At 42.0% G+C, this 23126-nt stretch overlaps 1 protein-coding gene across 2 annotated transcripts in view; it reads left to right on the forward strand.

Annotated features, from left to right (window-relative positions):
- MERTK (MER proto-oncogene, tyrosine kinase) overlaps positions 1 to 23126 on the forward strand; it is a 115520-nt gene that overhangs the window by 38250 nt on the left and 54144 nt on the right. For both annotated transcript variants that reach the window (XM_082357827.1, XM_082357826.1), the window contains exons 5-6: positions 14903 to 14989; positions 18383 to 18498. In XM_082357827.1, coding sequence (XP_082213953.1) covers positions 14903 to 14989; positions 18383 to 18498 — 203 coding nt within the window. The remainder of the gene's footprint in view (positions 1 to 14902; positions 14990 to 18382; positions 18499 to 23126) is intronic.

Genomic DNA, 23126 nt, shown 5'->3' on the forward strand with positions numbered 1-23126 from the left:
TGCTCCTACAGTACATCTCAAATCTGTCTTTTCTCTGTCTCTGCTGCAGTGCCCTGGTCCACGTCACTGCCAGCTCTTGCCAACAGCACTGCAGTAACTTCCTAACTGGTCTCTTTGCTTCTAGCCTTGTCCCCACTCTCGTCCTCAATGGCAGTTCGTGTCCCCTGCCTGCTGGAACCCTTCAGGGGCTTCCCATTATCTTTGACTGTCACTCAGAGTCCTTCCTGCCCCCGCTCATAGGACCTGCGTGCTCTGGTCCCCGCTCAACTCTCCAGCCCAAACCCATCCCACTCTTTCCCTGCTTATTAAGCACCAGTCGCGCTGATTGTCTTTCATTTTCTCAGAAACATCACCCTTCTCCCTGCCTCAGGACCTTTGCACTTTCTTTCTGTCTGCTTGCGGTGTTGTTCCATCTGCCCTTCATCCCATGACACATCTCGAACATCACTTTTGCACAGAAGTCTTTCCTGGTCATTCTTTTAGTTCCTCCCCACTCCTTTATTGACTCCCAGGCATGTATTCTTGTGGACTTCCTTCATTGCACTGGTTACAGTCTGTAATTTCCCTGTTTATTAGTTTAGCTGCTTGTCTGTCTTCTTAGAGAATGTACACTCAGTAAGAACAAGGACTTTATCTCTCCCAAGGCAGTGCCTGACTCATGGTAATACTCACTGAATATTTATGCTGAGTGGACCAGCAAGTGAATGCCAGCCTGAGGTATTGTTTCTGAATCACTTTTCTTACTCCTGACTCCACGAGGAATATTATGATTGTCTCTGCCTTCATCTGAGTTTTCTTTGAGTTTCTCCAAGGAATTGATCATCAAGTAACTTATTTGTTCAAAATTAATTTTTAAAAAATACATTCCTCCCTCTCTAGGATGATTGCTTTGAAGTCCCATAAAGGAGGATTTATGGGGCATACAATGAAATATGTAGGTTAAATTGACATACAGTTAAATGCATAGCACTTAAGTGCACAACTCAGTGAGTCATGATAAATGTAGACACTCACGTAACCACCACTTCAATCAAGATATAGAACATTGCTGTCACCCCAGGAAGTTCCCTCTTGTTCCCTTCAGGTCAGCACCTACCTCCCATAGGTAACCTTGTTCTGATGTCTATTATCATAGATTAATTTTGCCTATTCTTGAAACTTAAATAAATGAAATCATAAGGTGTCTATTCTTTTGCGTCGGGCCTCTGCATCTTTTGAGATGATCTATGGTTTTTCTCCTTTCTTCTCTTCGTATGGCACATTACATTGATTTGATTTTCAAATGTTAAACCAATGTTGCATTCCTGGGCTAAACTCTGCTTGGTCATGATGTGTTGTGGTAGTTTCCATTTGCTAATATTTAGTTAAAGATTTTTGCATTTATGCTTATTCTGGGGTCACACCAACTGCGTGTACTGCAAGTCAGTTCTGATCTTAATTACTAGGAGTTAGTGCAGACCCCATGGGTTAAAGACAATGTCTGCCACAAATCTGCCCTCACCTCAGCTGCCAGCCACAAGTCTCAAGGGGGTCCCTAATCCACCTGCACTTCTTACTGACTGACTGTAAACTTAGAGGTTTCTATGACCCCCTTGGGTTCGATAATTTGCCAGAGCAACTCACAGAATTCAGGAAAGTTCTATACTTATGACTATAGTTTTTTTTTAACAAAGGATACACATAGGATGAAGTCTGGGAGGGTCCCAAATGCAGAGCTTTCATGCCCTTCCCTGCCCTGATGTGTGGAATCAAGGTGTGTCACCTCCTGGCGCATCAGTGTGTTCACAGAACAAGAAACTACTAAGCTTTGGGGTCCAGAATTTTTATTGGGGTTTCATTGCATGGGCATAACTGATTAAAGCATCAACCATGTGATGGAACATGATCTCCAGACCTCCCTCTCTTCCCTAGAGGTCAGGAGTTTGGGCTAATATCCCATGGATCAAAGTCCCAACCCTCCCATCACATAATTTAGTCATTCTGGTGACCAGTCCCCATCCTGAAGTTATCTAGGGGCCCATCCTGAGTCACCTTGTTAGCGTAACGAAGCCACTCCTCTTACTCAGGAACTAGCAAGGGACAAAAGCTAGTCAGTCTTTATCAGACAACAATGTTCATGAAGGAAACTGTTCTATAATTTTGTTTTTGTTTTTGTTTTGTATTGGTAATGTCCGTTTTGGTATCTGGGTATTGTTGACCTAATAAAACATAGTTGGAAAGTGTTCCCATCTCTTTCCTGAAAGAGCTTGGTAGCATTGGTGTTATTTTGGAAAGATGTGTGTGAAGTCTAGTGGAGGCTGTAACCTCTTGTGTTTTGGATGCTATATTTTTGATAATGCAGTTTGCATTACCTTTTTTTTTTTTTTTTTGGCTGTGTTAGGTCTTCATTGCTGTGCGTGGGCTTTATCTAGTTGTGTCGAGCAGTTGTGGCACGTGTGCTCAGTGGTTGTCGCTTGCGGGCTCTAGAGCGCAGGCTCAGTGGTTGTGGCTCACCGGCTTAGTTGCTCCGCGGCATGTGGGATCTTCCCAGACCAGGGCTCGAACCCATGTCCCCTGCATTGGCAGGTGGATTCTCAACCACTGCGCCACCAGGGAAGCCCTGCATTACCTTTTAGATGAAGGTTAATGTATTGGTTAATGTTGAGTTTGAGGTTAACTGAAATCTCCAGATCTTTTTTCTCATGAATTGCTGCAAAATCAAAGCTTTCCTGCTTCTTGTTTATTTAATTATTTTGGAATTTCAGCCTACCGTGTGACATTAATCCTCATAAAAACTTAACTCATTGTCCCAGCCTACTGAGGCCATTTTGAACCTTGATTCTCTCATTGGGTTAGCAAATTCTCTCCCTGCTTCCTGCCCCTGCCTTTTTGTCTCTTCCAAGTCATTGATGAAAATCTAGATTCTAATTTAACCAAGGGCAGAGCCCTGTGACCTGCTAATTAAGGCAGCCTCTGAGTTGACATCAGTTCATGAAATCAGCTCTCTTGGCCACTGTTCAACCAGTAGTAAATCTGCCTAATTTTATTTTTTCCACGGTTTATTTTTCCATCTTCTCTTCTGAGACGTTCTCTGCTATATTGGACTAGTAACTATCCTGGAAAGACTGGAAATCAATTTGAAATTCGTTTTGAAATCAGACCTGACTTCTCCTTGGTGAGCTGAACTCCATGACAGTTTTCCGTGTCCTAGGCACCAATTTGATAACCTCCTTTTAAGTTCTGCTGTGGATTTCTGTCTCTCTCTGATTCTGTACTTGCCAAAATCGGTATCATTTACTTTATGAAAACGGGGATAACTTCTGTCCATCTCTGATCATCTAGAACTTTTCCTCTTCTGTCTCTTTTCTTAGAAAGTACAATAGAAGGATCTGCAAATTTTAATGCCCAAGGCTATGTATAATTTGTCTCAGCTTGGTGATCTGATTTATTTGTAAATGGCCAGATATACCATTACAACTGCCACCTATTTGGGGTTTTAGATTCTTTACAATCTTCATTTTACTTTCTTTAATTTGAAGATTTTTTTCCTTTGGTAGAGAAGATAGAAGTAAAATAGAAATTGAGCAGTTTATAGCCTAATAGTGTGCTTTTTAAAATAAACTTTAGTGGGATGTGGTTACATGAAGCTACACATGTGATAAACTTACATAGAGCAACACACACACAAATGAGTCCGTGTATAATTGGCAAAATCTGAATACGCTCTATAGATGGTACCAATGTCAGTTTTCTGGTTTTGACACTGTAGTTATTTGAGACGTTAAGATTGGGGAGGTACGGTGAAGGATACATGGAACTCCCTTCTATTTCTTTATATCTTTCTGTAAATAAATAATTATTTCAGAATAAAACGTTTTTAAAAACTTTATCTTACATAATTACTAAGTGCTTTTATGTTAAAAATGTAGAAAATTCAGTATTTTTGCATCTTATTACACATTTACAATTACAATGGAAACACTAATGTGATTCTCTCCAAACTTTCCCTGTAAGTATATACATGTTTGTGTGTGTGTGTGTGTGTGTGTGTGTGTGTACACACATACATACACATCTATACGTGATTTTCCTTCACGTTAGAATGATAACACGTGTGCAGATTAATTTCAGCCTTTTTATTACACAGATAATATGTGAACACATATTCACTGTAAAACATTCAAACAGTTGTGACATGCCAAAACAAAATGTGAAAATGTCCCTTTAGTCTCCATGCATTCATTCCCTCATACAGAGGAAACCACTGTCAACCATTCATTCCCTTCCTTCTAGACCCTTCCTAGTCCTTCAGATACACTCATATATGTGCAACTATGCATAGATCTCCAAGACACGTAGACCTTTCCATGTAGGTTGTCACGGGCCTGTCTCATTGTTTGTGACAATTGCGACAGTCCATGGACGGATCATAATTTATTTAACCACTCCCTTGTTGATGAACATTCAGGTGGTTTTAATTTTTGGGGGAGGTCACTGATGCAGACATCTTTGTACCCGTATGTATTCCTCTTCCATAACTGTCATCCCTTCCCACCACATGGAAGCACACCCATCTGCTTGTCTGCCTCCCCCGTGTTGTTTAATCAGTGTGATTATTACATATTAATCATTCATTAGTTTAACCCCACTACCCAGCACATTGCCCGGCACATCAGAACTGTGTGGGTGAATGAATGAACAAATGAATGAATTTCAAACAGTTCCTGAGTCTTACGTCCCTTCACTGGGACAGAGACATAGTGATGGTGAAGTAACTTGTATTCATGTCACTAGTTTTGCATTTAAACTCTTTCTTACCTCTTTTGTCATTTATACCTCTAGTGAATTCTGTGAAATGGGTAGAACAGGATTTTTTTTACATCCATTTTGCAGCCTCAAAGGGCTTAAAGAAGTCCAGGGAGGGAGGGCCTAGGGCGTAGGCTTCCTATGCAGACCTTGCTCTGGGCACATTAAGGCACACCAAATCAGCTACGGCAGACTGTCCCCAAACGCCAAACTTTGTAGCACTGTGAAAGAACTATATACAAACTTATTCTTTTTTTTTTTTTTTTAATTTTTTTCTTCCTGTTTTACTGAGGTATAACTGACATACAGCACTGTGTAAGTTTAAGGTGTATAGCATAATGATTTGACTTACATACATTATGAGGTGATTACTACAATGTTTAGTGAACATCCATCATTTCGTATAGATACAAAATATTTCCTTGTAATGAGAACTCTTAGGATTTATTCTCTTAACAACTTTCATATATAACATACAGCAGTGGTAATTAATCATGTTGTACATTGCATACCTAATATTTATTTACCTTATAACTGGAAGTTTGTACCTTTTAATCACCTTCATCCAAATCCCCCCTCTCCTCCTCTGATCTCTTTTTCTATGAATATGTTTGCTTTGAAGTATAATTGACCTACAACATTATGTTAGTTCCTGGTGCACAACATAGTAATTTGATATTTATGTACATTACAAAATGATCACCATGAAACTATGTCTAGTTGCCATCTGTCACCATACAAAGACATTAAAGTATTATTGACTGTATTGCACGTGCTGTATATTTCATCCCCATGACTCATTTATTTTGTAACTGGAAGTTTATACAAATTTATTCTTATTGACATTTGTTTTTAATTTTGAGGACACTTTAGTGTGATACCTGAGCCCCTCCCAGTAAGAGGAGGTCATGTTTAGGGAACTAGGTGCTGAGACTGTTCTGACCCAAGCTGCCTCTGGGGCCCTTTGTGCCCAGGCAGCGCCTCCCATGCTGATGTAAATAAAACCTGAATGTTTGCAGGTAGGCACCCTGCTATCTTGGAATTAACCCTGAAGCAAACTTTTCCCATCCCTTCTACCAAGAGGATGCTGAGTAGGGAAGTGGTTTAAAGAGCCCTGATTGTTGAGACTGTTTGGAGCGGGCATATGTTTGAACAGGAAGGTCATACGCTTTTCCCTCTTTTTTTTTTTTTTTAAATTTTTATTTATTTATTTATTTATTTATTTATTTTTAATTTATGGCTGTGTTGGGTCTTCGTTTCTGTGCGAGGGCTTTCTCTAGTTGTGGCAAGTGGGGGCCACTCTTCATCACTGTGCGCGGGCCTCTCACTATCGCGGCCTTTCTTGTTGCGGAGCACAGGCTCCAGACACGCAGGCTCAGTAATTGTGGCTCACGGGCCCAGTTGCTCCGCGGCATGTGGGATCTTCCCAGACCAGGGCTCGAACCCGTGTCCCCTGCATTAGCAGGCAGATTCTCAACCACTGCGCCACCAGGGAAGCCCCACGCTTTTCCCTCTTGATACCAGTTGTTTGTTTTTTTTTTTCCTCTGTGATGTAAGCGCTGTCTTCAAGAACCATGAGCGAAGAAGTACTTTGTCTAAAGGGCATTATTCTGAGTCAACAAAGCCAATCTCAAAGGTTACATGCAAAATGTACTTGGCGGCTATCCTTGGAAGGCTCTTCGAAGGGATCTCTGAAATGTTTTCCAGCTGTGATTTCCTTTTCTGAACAATCTGAGCCTAATTCAATTTGTGGCACCTTTCTCCTCTCCATATTTTTGTCAGAAAGCAAATTACCCGTATATGGCTCTCTACAATCATATAGATGGTTTTGCTGGTTTGGGCTGAGACTTTTACTGAATTGTAAATAAATGATCCCGTTGGTACAGGGGAAAAAAAAAAAAGGTTACATGCTATGTAATTCCATTTAGATAACATTCTCTTTTTTTTTTGAATTTTTGAATTTTATTTTATTTATTTTTTATCCAGCAGGTTCTTATTAGTTATCTATTTTATACATATTAGTGTATATATGACAATCCCAATCTCCCAATGCATCCCACCACCACTTTCCCCCCTTGGTGTCCATACATAAATGACAAACTTATAGTGATGGTGTACACATCAGCTCCTGCCAGATGTTAGGTTGGGGGAAGGATGTTCGTAAAAAGGGTGGCACGGGGGAGCTTCTTTTTGGTGATGGAACAGTTCTCCATCTGTACACAAATCTGTACCTGTAATAAAATTTCATAGAAATCCCCCACACACACACACAAAATAAAACGACCCAAAACTGGTGAAATCTGAATAAGGTCTGTATTTTAGTTAATAGTATTGTACCAGGGACTTCTGTGGCGGTCCAGTGGTTAAGACTCCGCACTTCCACTACAGGGGGGGCGGGTTTGATCCCTGGTGGGGGAACTAAGATCCCGCAGGCCGCGAGGTGCAGCCAAAAAAAAAAAAAAAAGTATTTATCATACCAAAGTCACTTTCCTAGTTTTGATGGTTGTACTATGATTATGTAAGATCTTACCATTTAGGGGAACCTGGGTGAAGGGTGCTAGGAACTCTTTCCTCTTTCTGCAGTTTCTTGTGAATTGAAAACTATTTCAAAGCAAAGTTTTTTTTCCCCAAGGAAGTACTTTGTCATTGGCAAAATCAAGTCCCCAAAATGAAGAGCAGAACTGCAGAAAGCTTTTGCTGCATGGTGTTCAGTGGTGGGATGCGTTACAGGTTAGTGGTTAAGATCCCGAGCTTTGATACAGACTAATGCCAGTTCACCACTGTGTGTCCCTAGGCAACTTACTCACCTTCTTCATATAAAATAGGGGTAATAACAGTGTCTACTTCATAGAACATTTATGAAGGTTCAGTGAAATCATGGATGTAAAGGCCTTGGTACAGAAGCAGCCTACAGGAATGACTGAAATGTTACCTGTTACAAATTTTTATATGCAACAGTTTCTAACTCATTGTCAATTTTGAGCTACCTTTCTACCAAGAGTGGGGGACTTAGGCTGATCTTTCTGGTTTTTACTTTTTAAAAAATACTCATTTTATATTTAAATCCACATTTAGAAAACAGCTAAGCTAGTTTTGGTTTTAGTTAATTGGCTATAATTCGTAATGTTCATTGTAATAACAACAGTAACAATAATAATTAGAATTTATATAAATCAGTTCGTAATTCTCACAGTGCTTTTGGTAAAGATTTACTTTGAGCCTCATTGCAACCTGTGATATAGTTAGGCATTTTTTAATTCCCATTTTGCAGATCAGGAAAAAATTTGGAGCAATTAAGGGACCTTATGGCCTAAGGGCTAGTCTTTGCGAGGCAGCTGGGACGATCCTCATAAAACACAGACTAGATCATATCAGTCTTCTGCTCAAAGCCCCAGGTTTCCTACCTCACTTGGAGGACAGAGGCCTGACCCACATGTTCCCTCTGCTTTGAACCTTCCCTCACCCTCCAGAATAAACTTGGCCCATTCCCTCACCCCGAGTCTTTCCTCAGAGGACATTTCTCAAGGAGCTCCCTCTGACCTGCATATTTAAAATCACAACCACTTCTCTACCCACCCTGACCCCCAATCCCTATTTTTCCATAGTACTAATCACCTTCTAATAGAACATGCAGCTTACTTATTTATTAAGTCTATTATTTCTCACCCACTTTTCTCCATGAGAATGTGAGTTCTCTAAGGGTAAGGATCTTTGTTTCATTCATGGATAGATCCCAAGTGCCTGGGGAAGCATCTGGCACGTAGTAGGTACTCTGTAAATGTTGAATGAGGGAATTCAGGGCAGATAGTGAATTCCAAGTTAATAAGTGTAAGTCCTTCATTTATGCAGCGTATTCTTCTATTTCCTGCCTATTTGGGTAGAAAGATGAACACTAGGGAACAAAATTAAAGGGACAGGATTCCTTAACCTGGAACTCAAAGAACTGCCCTAACTGTACTCTTAGAAGCTGATTCCTCAGCGATTCTGACTGTCCTTTCCTCAAGGGAACATCCTGTGGCTGAATGTTCCCTAAAATGTCTTTCAGACCTTGTGTCAGGGGCTATCTTTTTTTAAACCAGCAGAGGACCAAGCAAATGGGGCATGAACCATCATAATGGACTTAGGTGGGATGTAATGGAGTAAGAGGGATGCCCACGAGAAGAGGACACAGTAACAGGAAAGGTGGAGATCCTGGTGCTGGGGGCGCTCGGGAGAGTGGGTGGTAGGGTGGAGACGGAGCGGGGGTGTGGATGAATTTCTCCCTGGAAAGCCACAAGAGTTTGGGCTCTAAAACTTCCAGGTCTATTCCAGTCTGCTGGTTATTGTTGATCCAGAGGAAGAACAGAAAAGTGAGGTGGGGAGCTGTCTTTCTTAGTACATCTGGGTTGCTGTGTTCAACCCAGGCTTATAAATGAGTCTCCAGTTGGGAAGCTTGTGCCATTAAGCAAAAAAAAAAAAAAAAAAGGTCACTGACTACATTAAGCCAAGAAGCCTATGTTTGGCCTTAAGTTTTGGCCCATCCAGTTCTGGAGAAAGTTAACCTGGGCTGGAAGCCGTTTCCACTTCTCTCTGCTGGCATCCTTTTGGCCTGTGGACATTCACCACCTCGGCCCCCAGACAGATCTGCTGTCCTAGATGGTTTGACTACTTGTGGGCAGTTCTGAATCGGAGTGGGTGCCCTGTACCAGGGAATTAGCTGCAGATTGTCTTCCTGACTTTGTGTGTCCTCTGAAGAGAAACACGAAGAGGAAAAGTGACTTCCCGCTTAACCTAAAATCATGTTCCCCAAGGAGCGGTTTCACTCTCAGTATTGATCAACCTTGCAGGACCGAAGAACTGTGGGCTTAACTCATCTTTGGGATCTATAACTAGATGGTGGATCTCAAGGAAATAAATCCATCCTCTTGTTTTCTAACAGGGCTGCTCTTGCCCTCACAACCAGTTGGGAATGTCACTTGTAGTTTGTACTCAAGTGTTTCCCAAGAGTTTGGACAAGAGCGATTGAAATCAAATGACTGGTTTTAGCCTGCAGATGTCTGCTCAAGTATGTACAAAGTACAAGTTGCATAGCCAAAGCAACTTACATTTTGATTGAGTGTCTTCTGATTGAGCCAAAGCTGATTTTTCTAAATATAAGCCAAGTTTTGCGAGTTCACGTAGCCTGGCAAAACGGACATCTCATTTGGGAGCTGATGACCTGGAAGGTAAGGTGAAAAGCCAGGTGTCACAGGCCTGCCTGGGAAGTAGTGACTGGCAGCAGGGGCCCCAGGTGATGGCTTAGAGGGTTCAGTGGATCATCATCCAGTATGTGTCCTCTTTCCGAAAGTCAGTGCCTGACAAAATGCCCAAAGTCCTGACTCTATGCCAGTTCTTCTTTCTCACTTTCTACTTCCCTGTCATCTCTCTCTCACTTTACAAGAGAAAAAAGACCTCTCTCTGCCTTACCTGGAGTCACAACGGGACATCAGTTCTCCAATGCTTTGGTCTCCTCTTTACTGTCTTAAAAGTGATTGAAAACCTACAAGTTTTTGTTTATGTGAGATACATCTATTGCCATTTACTGAATTAGAAATTAAAACACAATAATACACAAGCACGTTCCATTAGCTCATAGAGCTATGACATCATCACACATCATACACCTTATGGAAAATTCCATCATACATTCCCAAGAGCATGAAAGTGAAAAGGGCAAATAACATATTATTGCTATTCTCACAAAAATAGTTTTCAACTTGAGGCCCCCCAAAGTATCTCTGGGATGCCCAGGAACCTCTAGACCACACTCTGAGAACAGCTGCTGTAGTGCATTGGCTCAAGGTTAACAAAATTCCAGACTATCACATAGAAAATTCCAAATGTTGTCCAGCAAAGGAGTTGTGCTTCCCATAAAATTTTGCTTTGCATGTTTAAAGATTACATGTATATTGTTTTGATCAGTTGTGCCCTAAATAATACTTGTAAAGATCATCAACCTAGAAGGAAGTTTGTTTTCCAATTTCCATATGTAAGTGTAATTTTATCATCAAGAAGTATCATAGGGCGATTAATCAGTGACTTTCAAACACACACATGTATGCCATTAGGATAAAATTCTGCAAGGGAAGTAGAAAAGTCATGATTGAAAACTTCTGATTTCTGGGGAGAATTATTTCAGCAGGTGATGCTGGGTCTCCCATCCCAGTAATATGTATATTGCATAGGACTCTAAAGGAGTTTTACTTTAAATTATCAGCATATTCAGGGTACCTGAAATTACATTTTTTGCAGCTGTTTAAATGATGAACAGTTTAAGATGCAAACCTCAAAATGTGTTAAGAGGCTACATATATTTTTCAAAATTCTTTGGGAGGAATACAAGTAGAAGATTCAAAGACTCCTTGAGGCAGTGTATTTGCAGATGTTCTTTTATAGATGTGGCTAATGGGTTTGAAATATTCCTCTTCAGTGAAATAAATATTTTCTAAACCATCACACAATCTATTAGTTTCATCTCTCATTCGAGAGGAGGTGACCCAATGTGAAAGAGCTGGCTCCTACCTGGAATTTTAGTTTCTTAGCACTTGGATTTAGAGAATCTAATTAAGCAATCTGATTTAGGATTTTCCTCCAGTCTGAGGGAAATACTCATCTTGGAAAATTAAAATACCTGAAGTAGCTATCATATTCTGATCTAAAATTATTTAGGAGAAGTCAAAGGTCACCACAGAACTGTAGGACAGAGAGTCTAGTCAAGAGAACTCAGATGCTGGGACAGACTTCCATCTGGATGGAAAAGAACAAACACCCACCAACACTGATTTTTTTGTGCACAACTGATCCCTCAGGAGAGGCACTGACTTGAAGGGATCAGATTTGCATTTCTTCCTAGAACTTCTCCCAGGCCATGTGGCCCAGCCTCGGTGCAGCGTTCACTGTGCGGGCATCCAACGTGGACGGTCTTTCCTGGCTGATGCCCAGCTGGGTTTCCCTCGGCAGCTTGTTTCAAATATTTAATGACTTCATTAGTGACGAGCTTTGGATTTTAAAATCATCCGATGGAAAATATCCTACACAAGTAGATAGAAACAAACAAAAAAAATATAAGCCTTTCAGGCAAGAAGAGAATGATGGCGTATTTTCAAGAATTTTATCTGTCTTTCTCCAGTTTATGATATAAACTCTGTGCCAGGCACCTTGTGTGTCAGAGAGAAAGTTTTCCAGATTCAACTAGATGGTATATATATGGCTGTGCTTTTTAAAAATAATCTTTTAAAACTTTAGAATAGTTTCAGATTTATAGAAAAATTGTGTGCCATCTCATACAGAGTATTCCCATAAACCTCACACCCACACTCCCCTGTTATGAACATCTTACATTAATTAGTGTGGTACATTTGTTACATTTCATAAACCAATACTGATAACATCATTATTGAACAACTATATTTAATGTGACACAGTATAGTGTACCATAAAAAGTTATTTCACTTCCTTAGACCCATTGCATTATTTTTAGAACTTAGCATAATGAATCAGGAAAGAAACATTCCCTAACAGGTTTGTAGATTCAGCTTCTCCAGAGAGATTTTCACAGGTGTTTTTGAGACTTTGGGAGGTAGTGGACCTCAGGGTGTCCTTTTGAGCAGCCCTTCCAAGCATGCCTCTTTTTTAAAATTTTTAAAAAATGTTTTGGCCACACTACACAACATGTGGGATCTTAGCTCCCCAACCAGGGATCGAACCCGCGCTCGCTGCTTTAGAAGCACAGAGTCTTAACCACTGGACCACTAGGGAAGTCCCAAAGCATACCTCTTTATCTCACTGAAATGTCCCTTCAGTAAATGTAAGCCTGAAACTAACACATAGCTGATTATTCTGTTATCTCTGAAAATTCCTGATACATCATTATTAACTAAAGTCCATAGTTTATTCAGATTTCCTTAGTTTTTACCTAATGTCCTTTTACTGTTCCAGGATTTAGTTGTTATGTCTCCTTAAGGCTCCTCTTGGTTGTGACAATTTCTCAAACTTCCCTTGTTTTTAATAACCTGGACAGTTTTGAGGAGTACTGGTCAGGTTTTTTGTAGAATGTCCCACAGTTTGGACCTGTCTGATGTTTTTGGTCGTTTTTCCCATGATTAGATTTGGGTTATATGTTTTGGAGGAGGAAGACCATAGAGGAGAAGTGCCATTCTCATCACATCGTATCAAGGGCACATTCTGTCAACACGACCTACCATTGTTGGTCTTGACCTTGACCATCTGGCTGAGCGAGTGTTTGTCAGTTTCTCACTCAAAAGTTTTCCTTTCATTCCCCTTTCCATACTGTCCTCTTTGGAAGGAAGTCACTTTGTGCAGCCCATGCTTAAGGAGTCAGGAGTGATGCCCCTCTTTGGGGGCAGAGCATCTATATAAAAATCATTTGGAATTCCTCTGCGTGGGAGATTTGTCTATTCTCCCCCTTTTATTTAATCATTTGTTTATATCAATATAGACTCATGGATATTTGTTTTATACTTTGGGTTACAATTTAATGCTACTTTATTTTCTTTCTCAAATTGTCCCAGCTTTGGCCATTGGGAGTTCTTTCAGCTGGATCCTGTGTCTCTTTGCCGTACCCCCATCCGTGTGTGTGTGTGTGTGTGTGTGTGTGTGTGTGTGTGTGTGTGTGTGTGTGTGGTGTATGCTGTTTGTGTTATATTTTGCTCCAGGCTCATCTTATATGTTTTCTGCTCCAACCTGACAATCAGCCATTTCTCTGAGGAGCTCTGGTTCTTTTCACTGGAGAATAGTATTATAAGAAACCAAGATCTGGATTACCTCTCTTCCTTTCTCCTTAAAATTAATGTCAACTAATTTTTTTCATTTCCAAGATGTCTTCAGACCTCTGAAATGATAGAATTTTCTTCATTCAGCACCAGTGTCTTTTCTTCAAGTAATTAATAATGATGCCTTGTGTTTATATAATTCCCTATGAATACATTGATTTTTACTATTAAAAAAGGATTCATTACAACAGATCACCTGAAATTTTTTAAACTGTAACTTTCATCCTGCTGTTTCTGGTACCCTGACATGTCCATACTGTGTCGTGGAGTGTATGGGGTGCTAAGCAGGAGATTGTCTGGGTGAGCCTCAGAAATCACTTTTCTTGATTTGGGGGCCAGTGATTCCCATACCTCCTTGCAGACATTTTAAAACTAAATGTTACTGCTTTGTTACCTAATGTCTCATCATCGGGGAAAAATAAAGGCTTTTAATGAATTACAGCTGCCTTTTTTTTTTAATTTTTTTTTAACATCTTTATTGGAGTATAATTGCTTTACAATGGTGTGTTAGTTTCTGCTTTATAACAAAGTGAATCAGCTATACATATACATATATCCCCATATCTCTTCCCTCTTGCGTCTCCCTCCCTCCCACCCTCCCTATCCCACCCCTCTAGGTGGTCACAGAGCACCGAGTTGATCTCCCTGTGCTATGAGGCTGCTTCCCACTAGCTATCAGTTTTACATTTGGTAGTGTATATATATGTCCATGCCACTCTCTCACAGCTGCCTTTTAAGTCCATGGTTGCCTTGCTCCTGGTACATAGGGTTTAATCCTAGGTTTGTTTTTCAAACACCAACACATATTTTTAATTAACTTTGCATTTATGGCTTGAAGCAGTGAACCAAGAAGTAAAAGGATGCTGAAACCCCCATAGGATTCTTTTTTTTTTTTTTTTAATATTTATTTATTTTTGGCTGTGTTGGGTCTTCGTTGCTGTGCGCAGGCTTTCTCTAGTTGCTGAGAGCGGGGGCTACTCTTCATTGCGGTGCGCGGGCTTCTCATTGCGGTGGCTTCTCTTGTTGCGGAGCACGGGCTCCAGGCGCTTGGGCTCAGTAGTTGCGGCACACGGGCTCAGCAGTTGTGGCTCACAGTCTGTAGAGCACAGGCTCAGTAGTTGTGGCACACGGGCTTAGTTGCTCCGCGGCATGTGGGATCTTCCTGGACCAGGGCTTGAACCCGTGTCCGCTGCATTGGCAAGCGGATTCTTAACCACTACGCCACCAGGGAAGCCCCCCCCATAGGATTCTGATAGACAGAAGCCTGTCTCTCTGCAGCTCTTCTCATGGCTCTCCTTCCCCTCCAGGTCTGACTGAGACTGCGATCTTCAGTTGTGAGGCCCACAATGACAAAGGACTGACCGTGTCCAAGGGCGTGCAGATCAACATCAAAGGTAAGCGGCAGCGTGGAGTCCCCCCTGCGTGTTCCGGGGGTTAGGGGGGTGCAGTGTGAGCCCTGCAGCCAGCCACCTGGGATCGAGTCCTGGCTTCCCTTTGTGACCTTGGACAAGTCACTTCACCTTTCTGCCTTCAGTGTTCCCCTGCGTAAAATGGGGATAATTACAGAACCTACCTCCTCTTGAGGGTTCAATGAGATAATGCAAGTAAAAGTACTCATAACAGGGCCTGACACTTGTCTTTGATCAACATTAGCTAGTTTAGTTCTGCTCAGACGGAGAAGAAAATTGTCTGAAATGCTGACCCTGGATCATCTTAGCTCCTATTTTCACTTTTTCCTTTTCTACCCTGAACTAGTCCCCGTTACTCCTTGAAGAGCCCCCAGGGTGGGCGCAGCTTGGGGCACTGATCTGAGGATGCCCTGAGGATGGGCTCTGTCCTTCCTTGGGCATCTGGGGCTTGAAGCAAGTCTCCACCAGCAGCTGTCCTGAGGGAGGAGAAGGTCAGAGTCACTCTTCTTCTGGAGGCACAGGACTCCTGTCCCTCTTTCTCCTAACCTCCTCCACCCACCTTGCTTCCTCTGAGCTGGGATATAACAGAATGAAAGGCACATGTTTGAAACCTCCCCCAGGCTGGTGGAGACATTCCAATCCAATCATCTGCCAATCATCGTCCCATCCAATCCAGTCTGATTGGATTGATTCCAATCCAGTCATCTGCCATTGGATTGGACATTCCAAACCAATCATCATATTCTTCCTCCTTTTGTGGGATCAAAGGTATTTAAACCTGAAACTTGAAAGGAAAGGAAAACCTACTGTCTTTTTATCCCTTTCATATCATCTCCCTTAACCTTTCTCATAGAAATTCAAGCAAATGGTATGTTTTAGTATTTGTTTTTAATTTATTTTTAATTAATTACTTTATTTTTATTGAAGTATAATTGATTCATAATGTTGTGTTAATTACTGCTGTACAGCAGTGATTCAGTTATACATATATATATATATATATGTATATGTTCTGTTTTTAATATTCTTTTCCATTGTGGTTTATCATAGGATATTGAATATAGTTCCCTGTGCTGTACAGTAGGACCTTGTTGTTTATCCATCCTATATATAAGAGCTTACATCTGCTAACCCCAGCCTCCCATTCTTTCCCTCCCCCAACCCCCTCCCCCTTGGTGACCACCAGTCTATTCTCTATATTATTTGTTCTTAATTTAAATATTGAGAAGGCGATATTGAGTTCATACTCCTTTTGGTCTTATCCTTGGGGAAATAATAGAGGGGAAAAAGCAGAATGTGTTTAATAATGAGTTAAAGGGTGGGCAATGCACAGCAGGAGACTCAAAATTACAAAAGACATACTTTTTAAAGGTGCTGATGTTTAGTTTCAGCAAATCAACTAGAAGAGGGTATGAGAGGGGATTTTCGAAAAGTTCATTGGAAGAAAAAAAATGAGCAAACTGAAAGTTACTAGGAGAGGAACTGTATAACTTCCTTCCTTCATTACGAATTCCATTATTACAATTTTCAAAAGAAATGTTGAGAATTTCAGGAATTCACGCGTGGGCATAAATTTATAAAGACATTTTCATAAAATATCAACATCTTAAAGTTTAAAAATCCATAAAATGAAAAGCACTTCCTGAATTTTATGCTTCAGACAGAATCTCAACTAGGACTTTATTTTAATGAAGCCTATTTCCAAACCTTATGTTTTGGGCTTTCATGGATTTAAGCACGTATATCAAAGCAACCAAAACTCCCTGGTCGTCTGTTCTCAACTGAGGTGTACGTGGCCAAACTTTGAACTGGAAAGGCAGATACTCTATTTAGGGAAGTGAGTCAAATGAAACACTGACTCTTTCCCATTCATCAGTCTGTGTGTCTCCTGGTAAAACTGAAACTCCTGAATGCGGTACCCAGTGAGCACTTAACACGGTCCCAGGCTTCCTGCCCTCTCACCCCCTGCGCATCCTGTCCTCGCCTTTACCACCAGCGCACCTCCCCCAGACCTCGTACATGCGTTACAGCATTTCATCCTCACCCCAGCCCCGTGGGGCAGTGCGGTCACTCCCCACCTTAATAGAAGTGGGAACTGAGTTGAGAGAGGGCATTGAACTGTGCCATGGGCCATGCAGCTGGCTAAGTGGTGACCACACTCCCCAGCCCCTGCTGGTACCCACGCTGGTCTGCTTGCTGCCCCTGCAACCAGCTTCCAGTGTCCTGTTGAGGGACGCTAGTGCTGGAGTCAGGCAGACCCGAGTTCAAGGCCCCATTCTGCTGCGTATGAGCTCTGTGAGCTTTGGCAAGTTTTTAACTTCTCTGGTCCTCAGTTTCCTCATCCGTCAATGGGGATCGTAAGACTGCTTCTCTGATAGGGTTCCTCCTATCAGATTAGTCGTGTTTCATGAAGTCCATAGGTTCCTGGCACAGAGTAAGCACTCAAAAACATTAGTCATCATTTTGGATTATAAGTGCGGTTATTACCATTAATTAAGAGTTAAATGTATGGGAATTTTCTGGTGGTCCAGCGGTTAGAACTTCGCGCTTTCACTGCTGAGGGTGAGGGTTCCACCCCTGGTCCGGGAACAAAGATCCCGTGGGGCACGGCCAAAATAAATAAATAAAAATAATATTGATTCACAGATTTTAATATATATTCTTTTTTTAAAAAGAGTTAAATATAGCACAAGAAACTAAAACCCTCAAACTTCAGATCCTTGTTGGATTCTAATTTAAATATCTATCCATGTCCCACCTGTGGCTGAGGTCATTGCACGTTCATTACGGTATGCCCTCCCCTCCCCGCAAGCAGATGCACTCGGGTCTTGTGCTTGAGCTGACTCTCGCCCATTTCCTCGGCCTGGAAAGCTTCCTTCCTCCATCACACACGCGCATATGCACGCACGCATGCACACACATGCCTGTTCCCATGGTACCCCTCTTTTCTCAGCACAAGGCACATCCTCAATTAATGTGGGTCTCCCCAGTGCAGCCTTTAGCTCCACAAGGGCAGCGCCATGGCTCTTCACCCCCACGGAGAGCGCCAGCGCCCAGTGACGCCCCTGCATACAGCAGCAGGAAATGGATGTCTCCCCATCCTTGTCCGGCTAAAAGTTCTCACTTCATCAGGGGGCAGGAAAGCAGGTCTACATCCCACTTCTCTGGCCCTGGCCGAGCCGTCCTATCACTGCAAGACTTCTCCGTAGGCTAATACCATTACCCTTAGGCGTATGATGGCTTCTCTTTAAAACTTGTGTTTAATTTTCCCAGTCTCAAGAAAACAGAAGTAGGCTTGGTATTAATGCATCTGTTTGGTAGCTGTGGCCTCCTGTGGTTTATAACTGTGTCTGTGGTGTGTCTTTGTTTTTTACACAGCAATTCCGTCCCCGCCAACTGAAGTCAGGGTCCGCAACAGCACCGCTCACAGCATCCTGATCTCCTGGGTCCCCGGTTTCGATGGATACTCCCCGTTCAGTGACTGCAGCATTCAGGTGAACTTCCGTAATGAAAAGAAGTAGCTGTTTGGTGCTCCGTGGGTCTGCCTCATTTTTCTTCCTCCTGAGGATGGGCGCTGAGATCATTTCAACACACCGGTTCCGAATCCCTTGACCTTCCCCCGGGTCAGCGTCCACTGGGCACGCACCATTTTGTGATGTTCTGCCCCCGCCCCTCCCCGCGCCCCCGTGATGCTGCCTCTTTCCCGTGCATGGTCCAGGGCCAACTGGAAGAGAAACATGTTTCCAAGATAGAATGTCATGAGACCGGGGAGAATTCATTTTTAAGATACAAAAACCCGTCTGGCTTATAACCAGGAGTCCAAGAAGCCAGGTCCTCTGCAGCCTGGCTTCTCCTGGGTTGGTGGCCGTGAAGGACAGAAGGGCAGGCACAAGATGGGTCATCTTCACTATTGAATGTAGCATCTCAGCCTGTGGCTGCCAGGGAAACCTGGGGATTACAGGCCTTACAGAGTCATCACCCACTTTTAACCACTACCTAAAATTGCTATAAAATAGAGCTGTAAGAAATATAGGTTAGCCATCCTAAAATGACACCTTGCCGTGAGATAGGCTCTGCTCTGAGTATTCATTTCATAAAAAAGGGAAGGGTAGCAGTAACACTACCTTTTACTGAGCGCCCACGATGGCCCAGGGACTTTGCAGACATTATCTTACTTGGAACCCACACCAGCACTGCAGGGCCACAGTGCACACAGAGCCTGTGAGTGGCAAAACCGGAATTCAAGCCCAGGAAACTCTGATACCCAAAGCAATGCTCAGGACCACCTGCTCCTCCGTGTCTCAGGAGAGACGTTGCAGGTGGGAGCACATAGTTGAACACACGTGGATTATCCGCTGAAAACATGAATGCATTCTGCCTTGTACTTGATCATACAGTAAGGTCAGGGATTATTCTTAGTTTTATAAATGTCTGGTCTTATTAGGTAAAAGCATATTAACCTGACATGGGCCAGTCATGCCAACTCAGCCTGAGAGAAGTGACTTTCAAAGAATTTTATGTGTTGACAACTAGATGTTTTTAGTACCAAGTGGAACTCGTTTCTCTGCTCTTGCTGCCTCCCACCCTTGCCTAACAGCTGTTCCTTCTCAGAAGAGTAAAAACATGTCATCCCCAAAATAGCCTCCACCCTCACCCTGCTACCCACAGCCTTGCTTAATCTTGTCCAACATTATTTGCAAACCTCCCAAGTACTGGTAAGTGTTAGGAGTTCTCCTTGTGTCTACAGAGTCTCACCAGGGATATCCTTTTTTTGGAATAGCTTTTTTGAAATATATTTTACATACCATAATATTCACCCATTTAAAGTGTACAATTCAGTGGTTTTTAGTATAGTCAGAGTTCTGCCGTCATCACCGTTATCTAATTGGGGCTGTATTCATTCATAAGAGATATTGGCCTGTAGTTTTCTTGTGTTAGCTTTTTCTGGTTTTGGTATCAGGGTGATACCGGCCTTATAGAAAGAGTTGGGAAGCGTTCCCACTTCTTCTGTTTCTTGGAAGAATTTGAGAAAGGTTGATGTGAAATTGTCTTCAATATTTAGTAGAAATCACCAGCAAAGCCATCTGGTCCTAAGCCTTTGTTTGTGGAAAGTTTTTTGAGTAATACCAGCTCAATCTTTTTACTTGTTATAGATCTATTCAGATTTTCTATTTCTTCATGAGTCAGTTTTGGTAATTTGTGTGTTTCTAGGAATTTGTGCATTTCTTTTAGGTTATCTAGTTTGTTGGTATACAGTTGTTCATAATGTTTCATTAGAAGTTTTTTTTTCTTTGAGGTTAGAAGTAATGTCCCCTCTTTCATTCCTGATTTTAATAATTTGAGTTGTCTCTTATTTTTCTTGGTCAGTCTGACTAAAGGTTGGTCAGTTTTATTGATTTTTTTGAAGAACCAACTTTTGGTTTCATTAATTTTTTCTATTTTTTACAATTCTCTGTTTCATTCATTTCGGCCCTAATCTTTATTTCCTTTCTTTTGTTTACTTTAGCTTAATTTTTTTCCCCTTTTTGTGTCTTAAAGTGAAAGGTTAGGTAATTGATTTGAAATTTCTTCTTTTTTAATATAGGCAATTATACTGTACATTTCCCTGTAAGCACTGCATTGGCTGTATACCATAAGATTTGGTATTTGGGGGGTTTTCCATTCATAATCAAGTTTTTGATCACTTTTCTTGTGATTTCTTCTTTGTTCTATTGGTCATTTAGGAGTGTGTCATTTAATTTTCACTTAGTTGTGAATTTCTTAAGTTTTCTTCCTTTGTTGGTTGTGTTTAGAGGATATACTTAGTATGACTTCCATCTTTTTTTTTTGGCCATACTGTGAGGCATGCAGAACTTCCCTGACCAGGGATTGAACCCATGCCCCCTGCAGTAGAAGTGTGGAGTCTTAACCACTGGACCACCCTGGAAGTCCTCATCCTTTTAAATTTATTAAGGCTTGTTGTATGGCCTTGCATATGTTCTATCCTGGAGAATGTTCCATGTGCAGTTGAGGAGAAGGTGTATTCAGCTGTGGTTGGGTGGAACGTTTATGTGTCTCTTAGGTCTAGGTGGTTTATAGTCCTGTTCACTTATTCTGTTTCCTTGTTAAACTTCTGCCTCATGGTTTTATCTATTATTGAAAATAGGAAATTGAGGTCTCAACTATTATTTTTGAATTGTGTATTTCTCCCTTCAGTTCTATCAGTTTTTTTGCTTCATATATTTCAGGACTCTGTTGTTTTGGGAACAACCAGGGCCTGTTTCGCTGTATATGGACATAACTGAACCTACATATGGACACAAATAAAGCATGGAGCAGCCCTTTTTTTAAGAAAAAATGAGGTATAGTTTTAGGTGCACAACATAGTGATTCAAAATTTTTAGAGATTATGCTCCATTTATAGTTATTATAAAATATTGGCTATATTCTCTGTGTGGACCAGCCTTTTTAAAAATTGTTTCCAGTTACTGAACTGTTTGAAGAGTCCAAGAGGACATGAGACTCCTTCCCATAGGAGGGTGTTACCTTCAGGGAGACTGAGGAAGAGTACTGCCCCCACTTTGAGAAGAGTGTGTCTCAAGGTAGACGTGAGGTAGAGGGGAGGTAGAGTAGGGTGGTTGAGTGGTCTGAAAACACCAGGTCACCCCTACAGGTGGAAGATGATCACACAAGCTTCACTTGCACTCTCTTTGCCTTGGCTTTGGGTGGCCAGGGCGTGAAAAAATCATCCTGAGACTGCCAAATTGCAGCCCCTCTTGCCCGCCTTGGATCCTGTTGTGCAGGACAAGGTTATCCTGTCTTTGCCCCACCAGCTAGCTCAGGCTTCCTTCACCCATTCTCCATTCCATCTCTCCTAGGGTTACCGGATTTAGCAAATAAGAATCCAGTTACTTTACAAGTTCATTGCACTGTTGATTTTGTGTCATACCTATACCCATAATTATTGGTGGTCTATCTGAACTTTAAATATAAACGGGTGTCCTTTATTTTCTCTGGCAGTCCTAGTGAGGTTGATCAGAACTAGCTCCACAAGTTATATACTTTCATATTCTGTTGATTAACAGTGTATTCCCATTTCTGAAGGGACCAAGTATCATTTTGTAGCAGGTTCCCAGTTTGTTACAATTTTAAACTCTGACTTGGTAACAAATGAATGTTTTGGACAAGATTCACGTCCACCCACTAGCAGGGCACACCCTCTCACTTCCCTTGGTCTTGGCATTAGTTCCTTTCTTCACCCACTTTTGGGCTATGGACTCCGTTTCTATTTTTAACTCTCCCACGTATATCTTGCCGGTTTCATGCCCTCCTTTCCCCTAGAACCCACTGAGCACTGTTATAGAAACCCGTCTTCTTCTAGGAACATGCCCTCCAAGAGTGTCCCTGTGCCTGGAAATGGTCCAGGGCGTTGTTCCGGAAATGGGGCAGGGGTGGGGAGCCAAGGTTTCCTCCACCTTAGTTCCAGCGCTTGGTCACCAGGAAGTAGGTGCAGACTCTAAAGTGAAGAAACAAAGAGTGATTTCTGCCAACAGCCACCACCGAGATAAGCACACAGCTCCTGGTTTCTCCTCTGGTGGCTCCTCAGGCCAACTGGTACCCTCTTGTCACCCCGCAGAGTCTGCGGGTCTGAGTCAGAGGTGAGGCTCGGCCCCAGCGCCACCCTCATGGTATCCACTAGGGGATTTGGAATTCCAAAATGTTGATTTGTGGCCCCTTGACCTAAATTGCAAACATACATATCCTGAAATAACAGCATTGTGTTTCCACACCCCATAATTGCAAGCCCATTATTATCAGAAATATTATTTTGTGGGTTTAAGATTTTTTCCCCCAAATTGTTTTTGGTGGCTTCTGTTTTGTCCAATACTATTTTTGTCTTTCTGATTTTATAAGTACAACATATTTTAGAAGTTGTGGGCTTCCCTGGTGGCACAGTGGTTGAGAATCTGCCTGCCAATGCAGGGGACACGGGTTCGAGCCCTGGTCTGGGAGGATCCCACATGCCGTGGAGCAACTGGGCCCGTGAGCCACAATTACTGATCCTGTGCGTCTGGAGCCTGTGCTCCGCAACAGGAGAGGCCGCGATAGTGAGAGGCCCGCGCACCGCGATGAAGAGTGGCCC

The sequence above is a fragment of the Balaenoptera borealis genome, assembly GCF_965194805.1.
Source record: "Balaenoptera borealis genome assembly, chromosome: 15".
NCBI lineage: Eukaryota > Metazoa > Chordata > Mammalia > Artiodactyla > Balaenopteridae > Balaenoptera > Balaenoptera borealis.